Here is a 17,236-nt window from a genome sequence, read left to right as displayed (position 1 = left end):
GATAAATTGCAGTGAGTCAGAAGTGATCTTTCACATCTGGACACTGGTGTCATTAGCCGATGCTTACATTAGCTAATTAGCTTTGAGGATGCGGGGGGGCATTACTTTTTCCTCCAGCTATTGAATAGAGGAATGGTTGTCAAGGTTGGTAATTATACAAGAGATTTTGTTTGAAATTCTGCTTACTTCATTTAGAGATATGAAAACAACTATTATGATTTTTCACAGGATAAAATGTTATGCGCTATGTAAAACTACATAAAATATTTTTGGCAGTAGATTTTTAAAGTAAGCAAACACACAAAGGAAGGGGACATAGTTTTATTTTTTTAAGTAAAATGTTTCAGCTTGGCATTTCATTCCATCAATATTTACAGGGGCTTAGTAGAGAGAACTTCCTTTAATGCTCATGCACTCTGATCTGTGGAATTAATATTTTTAGTTGCTCACTGAGTTGAAAGAGCACTTAAGAAAAGTGAAGTATTATTTGCAGTTGTAAGGGCAGTTATGTGGAAGCCAATTAGAGCCACAGGGGGTCATAGAATAAAGCTGTTACCTTGGGACTCCAAGTTAGGCTAGCTAAGAATTACCTTCAACTTATTAAGTTGTCATTTACCAAGAACTTTTGTAGTTTGTTTCCTACCATATTCTCTGTCCATGCGGAAATGACCTTGTAAATATTAGTCAAAAGGCCACTTATACCTGAACAAGGACTCTTCATTCTGCCAGATTAAATTTTAAATCAATTTTAAGATGATATTTTGTATACTGATTATTTTACCAGATAGCTGTGACCTCAGAGACTTAAAGAGACATACAGACTTTTAACTTTTATTGTAATTCCAGTGAATTTGGAAAATTTTCTCTTGTTGCTTCTAGACTCCCAAGGTTTTATACTTTTCAGTTGAAGGCCACTTGGGTGAAAAATATGTTTTTATCTTTTTTTTTATTAGGTTATTGGAAATAATAAAGCTGTGTATTTTTATAATACTCTCAACTTCTGTTGACATAAAATGACTTGAACACTAACATTAATTTAGTGCCGATTATATTCCTAGAACATAATAGGGAAGTTTCTGCCTTAGCATCCTGTTGTGTTGTCCTTCTGCCTGGGACGCTTTCCTCAGGTGCCCATGTGGCTGTCCGTCTTGCACCTTTCTTCAAACGTCATCTCCCAAAATCCTTCCATGACCACCATCTTCCCGAGTAAGCCCTTTCCAGATACTCCCCCAACCCTTACTCAGACCCTTCTAGAAAGTTGCTATGTCCACATTAGATTAGACGGCGTGTGTTTATGCATTTAATTACCTGAGGAAGGCAAGGGTTTCGGTTTTGTTCTCTCTCTGCTATATTGCCCAAGCCTGATACCGTGCCCTCCTCACAATAAGCATGCCACGTGTGTTTCTGTAATACTCAGCCTGTGGTGCACCGGGCCACATGCTGAGTGACTTCCTTACCCTCCTTTCAATCCTCACAGCGATCACAGATGGAGTTACTTTTATTATACTCACTGAATAAACTGAGGGGCATAAAATGACATAAATTAAGATTAGCCGTCCAGTAACTGCATAAACCAGGCTTGGAACTCAGCTCTGATTAAGACAATCAACTCTTAACCTCTATGACATACGTTCTCTGCTTTGGTTGACAATCTGGAAACAAACATAAAAGCTGTGATTGAAAAAAAATGCTTTCTCCTAAAAACATACAAGAAACAGAGTATCAAATATATTATTAATGTGCTTGAAACATGCTTCAACTGAGTCCGGGTAACCTCTTAATTTAAATTTACTCAATTAGAATATTCCTCTCCAATTAACTTGATTAATTAAATAGTTACTATAGAACAGTACAGATTCCTGGAACTGAATTTACATAAGTAGACAAATTATTACTTCATATTACATAAGATAAATTATGTGAAACAAATATGTTTTGTACTTAATAAATATTCATTGATTAAACAGATAAATGGCATATATTTGCATTCAAAATCAGTTTTTTTCTTCTCCCTGTCCACTTTCCCTCTTCATATATTTTCAACTATCATTTTGTGAATTCTCATTTAATTTTATTTTTTTAATTTTTTTATTTTAAAGATTTTATTTATTTATTTGAGAGAGAGAGAATGAGAGACAGAGAGCACGAGAGGGAAGGGGGTCAGAGGGAGAAGCAGACTCCCTGCTGAGCAAGGAGCCCGATGCGGGACTCGATCCCGGGACTCCAGGATCATGACCTGAGCTGAAGGCAGTTGCTTAACCAACTGAGCCACCCAGGCGCCCTCTCATTTAATTTTAAAAACATAAGACATATAAGTAAATTTTGAGTTTACCAATTTAGAATACTGCCACGTGAGTAATATTAGCTGTACATTAGGTCACGGTGAGTACCAAAGGCCATGTATTAAGCATTATTAAGCATTTAAGTGTGTATTACTTTATATTAGATGTTGTATTTCCAGGAAAATCTTAACAAGGGAGAGACTTTAGCATAAGTAGAAAGTGGTTAGTTATAATATGTAAAAATATATACATATACATTTCAAATATGGAAATATTTTTAAATCTTTCTATAAAACTTTGTTTGACATTACAGTATTATCATTGCTTAAGTATTTTGGCCAAGGAAATACTTTGTGGACTACCTGAATCCTTGCTTAGTACAGAAGCCCCTGTTGGCAAGGAAGTCCCCCCTCCTCCAAGAGCACTGTGCAATTGCTCTCCATCATCCGGACAGCTTTGCTAAGTTAACAGGTCTGTACTTGTCTGAAAACCTACACGATCGACTCCCAGTGTGCGCTGAGGAGTCAGCCAAGAGTCCAGGAGTGGAAAGAGACAGGCCAGGGGACAAATCTTCAGGGTTCCAACCATCTGAACTAGATAATAGCATGGATTTATGAATGTCGGCAGCACTGGTCAAGTTCCTATTCAATTTTAGCAGAAAAACTGCTGGCAAAGCAACACAGATGCGGTTTGCAGATAAACGGATACCAACCATCCTCCTTTAGAAGGTTCCGTGAGCCCTGCTGATCCCCTCAACTCCAGTTCTTCCTTCCTGCCCTGGAGGCTGGCCCATCCCTCATATTCTTACCGAACATGATCTAGGGGAGGGGTCGGGGTGTGGAAGCACACACACTGAACATCCCCTTGGCTCTGCAGCACATGAGGCTCAGCCACCGGACACATGCCAGTAGAGTTCTTAGTCCTGGTTCCTTTCTCGTCCCTCAGGCTGTTCTGTGTTCTTCTCTAGCTCTTCTTATTCTTCACAAAGATTAGGTTTTCACAAGACATATGATATACAGAGGATATGAAGGAAATTAGCCTTCTGATGCTTGAAGCTGACGAGGAGGAAGTTTGGGGTGTGACACAGCGAACGGTGTGGCTTACTTGGCCCTAACGTTCAGGGAACTGGCCATTTCATATAACCTGCCACAGAACCACAGAATAGAAAGAGAACCCCAGGTGACGGACTGTCTGCAGGAGATTCAGAAGATAACGCCCAGTCTGCCTGGCAACCGCTGTGTACACCTGAATAATAATCCATAGAAATCATGATAATTCAAAATACATCATTATTATTCAATAAGGACTCTGCACATTGGACTTTGAGTGGTTGCCAGTGGAAAATCTGAGGATTATCTGTGATTAGTAGGAGGGCCTTGATACGGAAAGCAGCACCTAATGAATCAAACGTAACTGGTGTGATGACGGTAATATCATCATTTGGTGAAGCAGATGATGAAGATGGGGAAGATTTCGAAGGGTAAAGTCTGTGATACTAGCTGAAGTTTTAACAGTTTCTTATAGCAGAGGATTAGAATTAAATAATTATAGGTAGATCGTATTATATAAACTCATTATACTATTGGGACTCCTGGGTGGCTCAGTCGGCTAAGCTTCTGCCTTCAGCTCAGGTCATGATCCCAGGGTCCTCAGTGCAGAGCCTGCTTCTCCCTCTTTCCTTCCACCCCTGCTCATGCTCTCTCTCTCTCTGACAAAAGGAAAAAGAAATCTTTAAAAAAAAAGTTTAAAAAAATAAAAATAAAGCCATTATACTATTTAAAAACTACAAGTATTTATGGGGAAAACTATCAAATTCGAGGAATTGTTCTAATTACCAAAACAGAATATGCCCTGAATATTCCCACGTATTTTATTTTTGCTGATTATTTTGATGGCTTGATTTAAAAAGTATGGGTTAAAAAATAGTTAAAATTAATGGATTAGAAAAACGCATTGCAAAAATGGAGATATATTTCTTTAGACAAAAAAGAAAAATAAAAATTATTTTATGAATTAATCTGACAATTTCTGGTGAAAAATATCTCCGAGGAGACTGGATTCATCACTCACTCTATGTGAAACAGTGTCCTAAGTATGTGTGAAACTCTGGGAAACGTGCTGCTTTCCTATAAATATTTTAGTAATGGTTATCTCACTAAAATATATGATCACTAAAAATCATATTTACCCAAGCAGTGGTAAGATGAATTTCATGGAGAGCAGGTAGGCGATTTGAATAAGTCAAGTTAAGGGTCAAGCTTCAAAGCAGTCAAGTGGGACACAAGGCCACTGACCGAATGTTAGATTTGGTGAACTTTCCAGCAGAGTGATAGCTGGGGCTAATGGCTGGATGGACACAAATTGTCTGTGGGAATGTAACAAAGTAGTTCCCCACTGTACTCACTCACTCTTTAGATGTGTTTTTTGAAGTTTGAAATCCTTAGAACGGCACTTTGATACTATTAATTCAAAATTAAGTAAAAAAAATATTTATCAAGTAACACAACATTTTCCTTGTATCAACTTTTCAGTGTGAAATTTAAGAAAGAATGAGCATGTAAGATAAAGACATTGTAACTCAACATTTATTAATGATAATTTTTCTTCTACGGTTTTTCTGATGAATGCTGTTAACAGGGTGGTTTAAGAGACTTTCACATCTGAAGCTCATGATCTGTTCTGAAAACATGCTCCTAAAACTAGATTCATTGAGTGAAGAGGTGGATGTGTTTGTGTGCAGTTAGCTCTCAGTTGGAGGACCTTTGGAGCCAGGACACACCTACCAAATCTTGAAAAACAGATCGTCTTTTACGCATCTTGATCTAGGAAATCTTGTCCATTTGTGAAGTAAATGTCAATATTTTAAACGTTGATTACCCCATGGTTTTCTTATTCAGTGTATAGCAGATTAATTTTTAGCTAATTATTTTCATAGTAAGTATCAAACAACCAAAAAGTTGTCTACTCTTCATTTTTATTCCCACAATTATAGACACTGGATATGGTGCTAACGATAAGGGAAGGATGCTTTTTCAAAGTCAAGAAATTTACAATGTTGTAGGAAAGATAGATCTGTAAGTTAATCATTACAATAAAGAACTATTATCAGGAATAGGTGTGGTTTGTGCTATTGTTATGTTGATATATAGGACAAGAAGTGTATATTCCTGGGGGCAGTCAGGAAGAGCTCAGTTAGAGCACCTGGGTGGGTCAGTCTGTTAAGCCTTGGCTCAGAATCGAGTCCCACCCACATCAGGCTCCCTGCTCAGAGGAGAGCCTGCTTCTCCCTCTGACCCTACTCCCTCTTGTGCTCTCTCTTTCTCTCTCTCTCTCTGAAATAAATAAAATCGTTAAAAAAAAAAAAGAAAAAAAGGAAGAGCTCAGTTAAATGTTTCTCCTGACCCTTCAGCAATAAGAGGGCCCGTGGAAGTCGGAATCCTGTTCTCTAAATTTTGTGACTGAATCACCCACAACAATGCCGAACCTGTATTGGGTGCTCAGCCAGGAAAAAGAACTAGGGAGAGGTGGAATCTGACTAGGATTAATCTTTTATTGGGTGACAGTTTAATCAGTTGTGTGATATGAAATCTAAGGAAAATGAACTATAGCTTCCCTTACATTAGTTCTTTCTTGTGAAATTAGTTTCTCCTGCTCTTTTCTCAAACCCAGTTCAAATTATTAATGTGAAGACTGGATTGCATTGCAAGCTGACACTTGATTTCTAAAAATTATCTATTGATTTGGAAAAAAAAACTCCTTTCTTAAAACGGAAGTCAGTTGAAATATTTGTTTTATAGTAAAAAACAGTCATATTTGTTGGGTTATGTCATTTCTATAATTTGCTTGGTCTTCCAATTTAAGGTAGGGTTTTTTTTCTTTTTTCCTTTTAGAGTCCGTATGTCTATTTTCTTTCTCTAAATTGTCGACTCTATTTAAAGTTCCTGTTTGCATTGTGCTGTAAAGAAATTTGCATAGTTGATTGCAGAACAGAATCTAAAGCTTGAAAGAGATTTTGGCGATGATCTGTCCCACCATCCTCATTTACAGTGGAAAAGACGAAGTTATCCTACACTGTAGGGCGTAGTGGGGGGGGTCTCTGGAACTCCATCTATGGCATGTCCAGAGAAATGTATATGCAGACTCTTTTTGAGTCAGAGTGGGATTTGAGATGGACCAATTTGATTTGACATTGTATGATGATAACAGGAACGTGGTCATTCTCTGAATGGTAATGCCTTGGGTTCAGTTTAACATCACAGGTACCAAACAAGGGTCCTGATGGCTGAGCAAACTTCCCTCACCAACTTGAGTTCATGAACCACTTTTTATCATAATTAGTGAATAGCTAATTTGATGTTCCATGTTTCTGTTATGTCTTCACCATGCCGATAAAATGCTGCAGAAAATAATACCATCTCTATGTATTTCTAGCTAGAACATGTGGATCAAATCTGCGTGGGCCCAGTGGCATCATTACCTCCCCTAATTACCCGGTGCAGTATGAAGACAATGCGCACTGTGTGTGGGTCATTACCACAACAGATCCAGACAAGGTAAGGCTTCCACCTTCCACCTCTGTGTAGCTGATGCAATCAACACTCTGACTCAGACAACTGTTTAAGACGAACAGCCTCGCAAATGTCATGCACCCATACAGTTTGCTGTTTGAATTGAAGAGCTCATGCTGCCTTGTGTAGATATATCCACATTTATTGGAAACTCAGTCTAGGATTAAATATAAAGTGAGTATTCTTCATTTGGTAGCCTCCCACTGGTTCTGGAGGTTCTGTCTATGTTCTTTTCCCCCCCTCAGCAGTTTTGATGAGATATAATTGACATATAATATTGTCTTACAATAGAGCGTATAATGTAATTATTTGAGGTATATATATATATATATATATATATATATATATAGCAAACAGTTAACATATGTTATCTCACATAATTATAAAATTATTGTGGTAGAACTTTTAAGATCTACTCTCTTGGGAACTCTCAAGGATACATACAGTAACTATGAAGGCAATGGAATCAAGAGAGAATCAAGAATGTGTTGGGTGGTGGGTGGTGAAGCCCTTACCAGAATGAACCGGGGGCACCCTAACCTACATCTCTGGTCCCTGCACCATTATTAATAATAACCTTCCTTTATTTTCCAAATTGTTCCTGTTTGGAATAATATAGGATCTCCCTACCCTGAACCATGGAAAGGGCCTCAGGAACAAATTTTTGTTTTTTGTTTATTTTTTTGTTTGTTTGTTTGTTTTTTTATGGGAAGAGATAATGAGTTTGGTTTTAGGCATAATGAGACTGCGGTGCCTGCTGTATATTCATTTAAGTGGACATAACTGGTTGAAGTAAATTTGGAATTCACAAGTGTGTTGTTAGCTGCTGAGATCTGGGATGTGCATGATGTTATGCAGAGAAGCCAAACAATCAAAGAGAGTCAGGCTGATGGCATAGTTTTCTCTCTGTGTCAGTTGCAGGATGGAGTGGGCTTCATAAATGATAAGGATTTTTGCAATTCTAAGTGTCATATAAAGAGCTTAAAAGCGTTGAAGGCTTTTATGTGGAAGAAGCAGTAAACCCATGGTGTTCTGATAGGACAGGCAGGTGGCTCCAAGCTAAATCTTCAGGAAATGTGATTAAAACCCTTATGGTATTTTCAAAATTCATTTAAATCCAGATCACATATGGATGATCATGAATATTTTCATACTACAGATATACCTATGTATCTGAGTTTCTTTCTTTCATACATATTAGAATAATTGAAATCTCTATCTAAAAGTAAGCTTAGAATTCCTATTGTCTGAACACCCTTTTCCTGACAGGTGAGAAACCAACATCCACGGAAAGTACTTGTGAAAGATTTCACAGCTATTTTGCTCCTACAGCAGGATGAGGTCCTGCACATGATGATACTTCATTAGCTCTCGTCTCTGTAAGAAGAGTCATTTATTTCTGCAGCTATGAACTTCATTATCACCATGAGGGATGCCATATGGAAATTAAATAATAGATTATTCACTGTGTCAATAGGATGTTTTTGGCTGTAGGTATTAGAAGAACTTTTTAAGAAACACTATTTCACATAAGAAAAGGGTAGAGCCAGCAAGATTCCAGGTTTAATTCAGGAGCTCAGGAACATTGTTGAAGATTCAGGTGTTTCCCATTCTTTCCTGCTCCATATCCAGGGTGGTAACAATGCCTGCCCTCCTCAGGTCACAAGATGGCTGTGACGTAATCATGGTCAATGAAGAAATGAGGCATGTCTTTCTCAAAAATGGAAGAAATTTTCTAGAATGTCCCTAGTGGACTTCCCTTCAGGTCCAACTGAGTCTCCCAGCTCCCAGGGGGCCTGAGGAAAGAACTATCTGGAAGCCAGAAGACAAGGCTGATGGTTATGGCAACCAGTGTGCCTACCATATGCACACAAGCAAAATGTCAAAGAAAGAAGTTTCAGTAATCATCAGATTCATATTTTGTTTATGATGTATTTTAGATCCCATTATTTTCCTGTTTTACCAGACTCCTGTGGTCTAAAATTTGTTAAAATGCATGAGGTGCGTTCTTTGACATTTTGAAGGTGATTTTTCAACTTGGCCAAACTGTAAAATGATCAATAAAATAATGAACGTATGCAGTTTGGATTGATACATTTTTCTCATTTTAGGAGTTTCACTTTTCTCATCTCATCTTTGCATACATTTACATAGATATTTCTCATGATTTTGTACAGATTTTGTTGATTCTGAACACTCAACAATTAACACGTTAAATTTCGGGAATCTTGTGTTATATTGCTTCAGTAAATTCTTTGCCTTTTTTCCTTTATTTTGGTGAAATGTTCAGAGAAGAAACAAGACATTGCAGGTTGACGCACTCGTACACACAAATACTCTTTACCAGAGCACCACTTAGACACCTGAAGGCATCTCAATTAAGCAGAATTACCATCCAAATTAAGAAGCAGTCATTGCCATTAAGTATAATTAGACTTAATTTGATTCCTTGGGAGACATTCCAAATAAGGGGGTTTTCCGATTAAGCACATGGTGTTGAAGGTATATTACATATTGAGCATAAGAGAGAAGAACAGTTATATAAAGGTGTCCAGACAATGACTCTTGCTAGAAGCATTAACACAGAATTCTAGATAAGAAGTGCTCTTATACCTCAATCTGTATGTTTGACTTGATTTGCAAACTTTTAAGAAATAAGACAGAATAGAAAGCTAAAATCAATTTCCAATGTCAATTGGAGATTAGTTAGCAAGCACTTCTTTGGTTGAAATGTTAATCCTCCCAACGATTTATAGACTTCCCTGGTCTTATTTTTGCTCTATTATATAATCAAGTGACATGTGTCCATGTATACAAAGCATTAACATAAACTTGCTTGTACAAGATAATTACCATAGGAAGCTGGGTCATGAATATCACAATTTGTCATATTGTGGGATTTCAACTTAAAAAGACTATCAGAAATCTATTCATAAATATATATAAATATATAATTTTCTTAATTATATCAATACATTGTACATTATTATTGAATATATATTAATATAATATATTTGCTAACAGATTATGTATTAAATAGCATATTAATTATAACTAATCATTGTTAAACATATATATTTTATATATACATATATATTGGGAGAACCTGCTATGTAGTATGTTCTAGGTAGAAAGTTAAAAAAAAATTTCCTTGGGGAGTCTGGGTGGTGCAGTGGGTTGAGCATCCAACTCTTGGCTTCAGCTCAGGTCCTTATCTCAGTGTCCTGGGATCAAGCCCTGCATCTGGCTCAGGGCTGGGCATAGAGTCTACTTAAGTTAGCAGGAAGGGAAAAATAAAGGGGGAGAAATCGGAGCGGGAGACGAACCACAAGAGACGATGGACTCTGAGAAACAAACTGAGGGTTCTAGAGGGGAGGGGGGTGGGGGATGGCTTAGCCTGGTGAAGGGTATTAAAGAGGGCACGTTCTGCATGGAGCACTGGGTGTTATGCACAAACAATGAATCATGGAACACTACATCAAAAACTAATGATGTAATGTATGGTGATTAACATAACATAATAAAATTTAAAAAATAAAAAACAACAAAAAACTAATGATGTAATGTATGGTGATTAACATAACATAATAAAAAATAATAATAAAAAAAAGATTCTCCCTCCCCCTCTCTCTTTCTCCATGCTCACCCTTGCTTGCTCTCTCTGTAATATAAATAAATAAATCTAAAAGAAAATTCCCTCAAGAAGACTCAATCCAGCGGAGAAGCAGATTTCTAAACACCCAAGTGCAACTCCTCCTGCCATACTAGTCTAGCAGAGGGTCAATAAAAATTAATTCACTAATTAGATATTTATTAATGTATTTCATTGTATATATATTCAATAATTCAGCTTTCTCAGGTAAAACTCATGATAACATGTATGACCAAATTCTATTTTTTTAAGATTTTATTTATTTATTTGACAGAGAGAGAGAGAGAGCACAAGTAGGCAGAGTGGCAGATGGAGGGAGAGGTAGAAGCAGACTCCCCGCTGAGCAGGGAGCCCAATATAGGACTCGATCCCAGGACCCTGGGGTCATGACCTGAGCCAAAGGCAGACGCTTAACCTACTGAGTCACCCAGGTGCCCATGTATGACCAAATTCTTGAGAAAGTAATATATGGTGCATGAGTTATTACAGATTAGAGGAATTATAAGCAAATGCTCTGAGAAGTTCATCCATATGGTTTCCATTGGAAAGATTAAACATAGCTTTCCCTAGCATCCATACATGGATATGTGGGTGTGTGTCTACATCTTCATATGTATACACATAGATACATTTATATTTCAAGCGCATTCTGTGGTGACATAATTTCAGTACCTAATTTTAGTTTGAGCTTCTTAGAGAGTATTTTTGTTGATGTTAAACTCTGAGAATTTCAAAGATTTTAAGCATTTGAACTTTGTTTGGGCTACTGTAACAAAATGCCACAGATGGTGTACCTTATAAACAAAGAAAATTATTTCTCACAGTTATGGAGGGTGAAAATCTGCAGTCAGGGTTCCAGCTTGGTTAGATGCTGGGGAAAGCCCTTGTGAAGAATATGTCATCAGCGTGAAGCACCTAGAACATCTGGAAAATGCTCAGTCCCTCCCTGCCCTCCCCCTCCCCTCCTTCCTCCTTCCTCCTTCCCTCTCTTCTTCATTACAATTATTAAAGACTACATTTAAAAAGACATAAATGAGACACTGAAGGATAGTTAAAGCATTTAGATTTTGTGCTAATGACAAGGGGGGGTCAGGAAACAGAGGAAAAGAATGGCATTGCAGTGTGTCTGTCTTGGAGACATCACTTTGCCAAGAGTCAGGTGGACAGATTTGAAGGGCACGTGACTGGAAGCAGGAAACATCAGGACTTTGTTATAATTATGAAAGATTATATGAGCTTATGTCAGGAAAATGGTGTCAGGATTGGAGAAGATAAGATGAATTTGAGAGGTATTTAAGGAGTAGGTAATTTACAACAATTTATACATTTACATTACACCTTTTATTTAATGCACAACTCTTCCTGTCCAAAGAAAAAAATTTAAAAAGTTGCTTTAAATTTGTTGCTTGTAAGAAAGTACAACTGTGGGGGCACCAGGGTGGCTCAGTTGGTTAAGCGTCTGCCTTCGGCTCAGGTCATGGTCCCAGGGTCCTGGGATTGAGCCCCACATCGGGCTCCCTGCTCGGCGGGAAGCCTGCTTCTCCCTTTCCCACTGCCCCTGCTTGTGTTCCCTCTCTCGCTGTCTCTCTCTCTCTCTGTCAAATAAATAAATAAAATCTTAAAAAAAAAAAAAGAAATTACAACTGTGTATCAGATCCCTTTTTGGGGAAGGAGCATTAACTTTTATTACTCAGGAGATTTTTCACATAATTTGAAGTAACAAATTCATACAGGTATAAAAAAGGCATTCATTTGCATTCAAATTATTTTAAAATTAAGGTAGAACTAAATATTATGTGTAATAGTTTATGGTGTTTTGAAATGGAATTTGAGAAGATACAGTTCAGTAGGTTATATTTACCCATTAGGGATTCCCAGATTGGTAGAGAGACAATTAGTTACGTGATTATTGGTGGTGACAGTATACTGAGTATCTCTATCCTTTCTGTCACAGACATCTTTCCCATCCAGAGCCATGATGTGTTCTATTTAATGGCCCCATCAGTTGTCTTCTGGATCACAGAACACCTCTGCAGAAAGTCAGGTTGCTTGCCAGCCTTCCTTCTTGGCACAGGACGTGCTCCCTTAGTGCTTGTTGGCCATCATCATGAATCTTGTTACTGACTCACTATTTCATCCCTGTCCACTCTCCAATATGTTCATCTCTCTGTGGCAGCATTCCGTTACCATCCCCATTACCTTGTTTCCTACTTGTACCTTGTTCATGAACTGAGTTTGGCTCCTGAGACTCTTTCCTTCTTGAGCCTCTGTGGATGCCCTTCTTGGCATCCTTTCTTTCCTGACACAAGGAAGCCTACATTTCCTTCTTCCCATTAATTTGATTTTTCTCTCAACACCCCAATTAGTGCCTTCTTAAACCAAATGAAGTTATTTTTATCATCTCTTCTTGGTACTCCAGAATAAAATAGGAAACAAGGTCTGCACTTTTGGTTTGCTTGCATATTAAGCCAAAACATGAATTACACGCACATTTCTGTACACTCATGTATATGTGAATATATACATATACACACATACACGAGGGAGACAGCATCTTTAGAATGACTAATCTGTCAGTAAGTAATGTTCAGACCACAGTAAAAAGTTAAAAAGACAGACTGTAGACAAAAGATCCACCAATGCTTTACTTGATGTGAGTCAAGATCTAGGCTGGAATAGGGCTTATTTATAGAAATGGCGAAGAGTAAAATACCCAGGTAACACTACTGTGAGGAAAGTCCACAGAATTTACTGAGGGCTTGTTGTTGTTGTTGTTGTTGTTGTTGTTACATAAACGTGGCTTTACGAGAGGAGACTTCAATAATTGTATGTCCAGAATTTGCTTGAAAGAACGAATCTTAGTCCTTATGGCAGAAAGGTGGAAGTTTTTTGTTTCTGTTTTGTTTTCTATGAGTTGTGTGTGTGTGTGTGTGTGTGTGTGTGTTTTATGAGAAAAGGAGGCAGAACTAACTAGTTTTCTTTTCCCACTTAGGTTTACGTATCTTAGAAGTGGTCACTTTTTTTGCCTTTTAATATGTATTAAGGACTCTGCATCTAAACACATTTTCTTTTGCATTTTTCTTCTTTTCAGTGCTTTTCTTATTTAAGTGCATTAATAATTATACAAATAGAAAAAAGAATACAAAACTTATTCATTCATTTAAGTCACATACTGTTGATAATTGCCAAAGAGTGGTGAACAGAGCAGTTAAAATCTCTGCTTGCATGGAGATACCACTACAGAAGGAAGAGATAGAAAATCAGCCAATAACCCATTAGCTAGATAAAGTCAAATGAAGGAGGCACATAGCAAAATGTTCCTTTGCAGGGATGCTAGGCCCATGATGGTCCACTGATTTCCACTAAAGTATACCTTGAGAGAAATCCACTGTTGCCTGAGGACACTCAAAGCTAACAGAACTCTCTAGCGAGTTGTTGCTATCATCCTTCCAGCTCATTTCCCATTTTCTCTGGCCTTTCTTTACTTCCTTTTCTTCTCCCATTCACCTTAAGAGACAGTTATGATTTGGGGATTGTCTCTCCCCAAACACATGATTCTGGGGTCTTGCAGGGCAGTGGTATGGTGGAAGGAGAACCAGATGCATTACTTAAAGCCCCGGGCTCCAACCTTTGTCCATTTCCTAGCTGTGTGGTTTTGGAAAGACATAAAAGCTCTCTATCAGTTTCCTCATTTGCCAAATAATCTTAATAATGAAGATAATAGAGAACCTGATGGTATTTCTGCATTTATCAGATGAATGAACATGTATGGGAATGCCTCTAAGTTACTAATGTTACGATTATAGGATTGCCTCTTATTCTTTTTTTCTTGCCTTCCATTGCTTCAAGGATTCTTCTCCGATCAGTGATCGGTTATCTAATCAACTTACCTGAACACAGTGCGATAAGTCCAGTTGGTCCCAGGGCATTTATGGGGCATCCTAACAGCCCTTAAAGTGGACAGATATATAGAAAATTAGTTCTCTCTTCCTCACCAATTTGCTACCTCTCCTACAGCCTTTCTCTGAGTTCCTCATATTGTTGTGCAATCCAGACAGTTAACTTTATTCTAGACACTTTCCCTCCTCTGCCTCCTCTAGTTGAGCATCTTTCCTTCACCCCTAAGTATCTTCTGGATTCACTCTCCCTTTTCCATTTCCCACTGTTCTCGCAACCAACTACTCTAGGTCAGCCTCTTGTTTTAGCTTACAGTGTGTATTGCCGTGAGAAAGCTCAGCTGTTTGTCTTGTTCCATTCCCCAGCTTCCTAACTTATCTTCCACAATAAATGGGAAGTATCTTTGCTAAAAACTAAATATGTGTATAAATGTGCATATAATAAAATGAATATGTGATCACTGTTTAACAAATCAAATGACACAGATAACCAGAAAGCATAAAGTGAAGAAACTAAATGTTTCAGTCCCCAAAATGATCAGTGCTAACTGTTGCCGCATACTTTTTTTAAGACTTTTGTATCTATGTTTCTAAACCACAAACACATACACAAGGACATGGTTTTCTTTTATTTCCTTCCTTCCTCCTTCTTCTTGTTCTTCTTAATGGCATCTTTTAATTTTAGATATTATGCCACAATTTTACAGATTGCTTTGTTACTTTATAATATACTGCATTACATATATATAATATATATCCATATATAATTCATTTTTAGTAGATGCAGAGTATATACATCTCCAGATATAACTTACTATTTTTTTAATAGGTGCAGAGTATTTTATTCTATCAGCCTCTTCTTTTAAACAGGTATTCAGACTGCACCCATTCTCCATAATCATAAACAGTGCTTCTACAGACATCTTTATGTTCACTGTCTCAGCAACTATTTCGGCAGGTTAAAGTCCTTGAATTAGAATTACAGTAATAATTTACATGCATTCTTAATTTTGATACTTATTGCCCAAATATGTATCTTGTGCTAAACTTGTGTTCATGGAAACTCCCACCACAGTGCCTTGTTGCCCACATTTCTACAGCAATGAGAACAAAGGTAAAACATGACTCTGTTGTTCTTTAGCCTTATATCCTCAATAATTCTCTACAATCCATGGGAAAAGGTCCTTTTCATGAGATCCGTCTTTCATGGCAGGGCATCTGACACCATTCCACTCCCATTTTGCCACTTGCTTCTGCAAGCTTATTTCCCCAGCCGTGCTACTAAACTCTCAGATCTTGAAAGTATTGTACTGTTGCACGCTTGTGTGCCTTGTCAGACTCCCTGAACAAAAACAGGGTATCAGGATGAAAATGCGGTATTATTGAATTATTGAAGCAATATCCATCGTCGGATTCATGGCAGAAATTCTATACTTTCTTGTAAACCGACAAACTAATTAATGGATTGACCATATAATTTATTAACTGAACCAAAACTCTTTTAAAGGGTAATGTATTAATAATTATACTGGAAAGGGCCCAAAACTGTAATTATCCTGGTAAATCAGGACCTATGTTACCCTATAAGAGGACAAAGGGAAAAATAACCACAAGTAGAAGAAACTCTATTTTATTTTACTATCTGTAGTTGTAAAAAGATTACCTGCATACGCCAAGCATTTCTTGGAGCGTCTGACCACGTCTTTCAGCAGAAGCAGGAGAAATGGTCAAACCTCCCAAAATACAGGAAAAATTCCCCAAACAGTAATAGCTTTGTATGACCAATTCCTAACTTGCTGAAAGCTAAAAGTAACCATTGCATCTTATTTCTAAGAGTTTTTTGTTTTTTTATTTTTAATGGTACAAAAAGTAAAGTTGCATCTTAGAAATCTTAAATTTGAATGAAATAAATTACTTAAATTATCTTTTGCAAGCAAGCCTATGTATATGACATCTTTGCATTTCCACTCTCTTGCACAGTGGATGGCCTATTATGAGAAACAATAGATGATTTTGAATAAATGGCTGTAATAATGACCAAGCATTTTATTGTTTTATATTGCTGGGGAGGCAGAGAAGGTTGTGCCACAACTAAAGTTTTGTTTTGTTTTTTAATATTATATAGCTATCTCCAGGTCACCAATCCCACATATTATATGGGGTCCTAAAAATAGCTAAATATATTGTACTAATATGTTTCCAGGTAACAAAATATGGTTTTCTTCAGAACGTCACACATACAACATGAAAGGTGCATTTGTCATTGTTAAGCTCAGTTGTGGTTAATATTTTGCAAGCAGTAGGTTTTCCCATAGCACAATGCTCTACACTAGCTGACCTGTTTGTTGACAGTCACTCAGTGGTTCTCATCCAATATGCAGACGTAAAACAAGAATATTCCGAAGGTCTGGATACTGTGTTCTGCTTGTCTTCACAATCCTCTAAGTGATGGTTTGACGTGTGTATTTGAAAGACTGTGTTAATGACCTGGTAATTGTTTTTGAGGGTTTCCGATGAAGTGTGAAGTGTGTTGATAGCTGTCAACAGTGCTAAGTAGGCCCCTGGCAGTGGAGGGGAGAAGGGCAGCCCACGGATTGGTACCCTCTGGCCATCTCTCCATGGTCAGATGCTGAGCAGCTGTACTTGAAACAATATATCTCTGAGGTGGAACAGGAACACCTTCCTTTTAAGGTGCTTACAAAGGAGAAATGCAAATTATTATTATTTTCTTAACAGGAAACAGCTATCACCCATGTGGCTTCCTTGAAGTCAGTGAAGTGATTTTGAGCTTATTTGTAATAGGGAATTTTTGTTGTTGAGAGAAAGGCTTGTATTTCA

The 17,236-nt window shown here is 37.5% G+C and overlaps 1 protein-coding gene across 1 annotated transcript in view; it reads left to right on the top strand.

Annotated features, from left to right (window-relative positions):
- CSMD1 (CUB and Sushi multiple domains 1) overlaps positions 1-17,236 on the top strand; it is a 2,052,675-nt gene that overhangs the window by 1,478,784 nt on the left and 556,655 nt on the right. Inside the window, exon 10 of the mRNA XM_073902260.1 lies at positions 6,714-6,835. Coding sequence (XP_073758361.1) covers positions 6,714-6,835 — 122 coding nt within the window. The remainder of the gene's footprint in view (positions 1-6,713; positions 6,836-17,236) is intronic.

The sequence above is a fragment of the Callorhinus ursinus genome, unplaced genomic scaffold (assembly GCF_003265705.2).
Source record: "Callorhinus ursinus isolate GAN/ISIS: 27379988/994484 unplaced genomic scaffold, GSC_fseal_2.0 scaffold17, whole genome shotgun sequence".
Lineage (NCBI taxonomy): Eukaryota > Metazoa > Chordata > Mammalia > Carnivora > Otariidae > Callorhinus > Callorhinus ursinus.
This window is presented reverse-complemented; position numbering and strand designations above follow the sequence as displayed.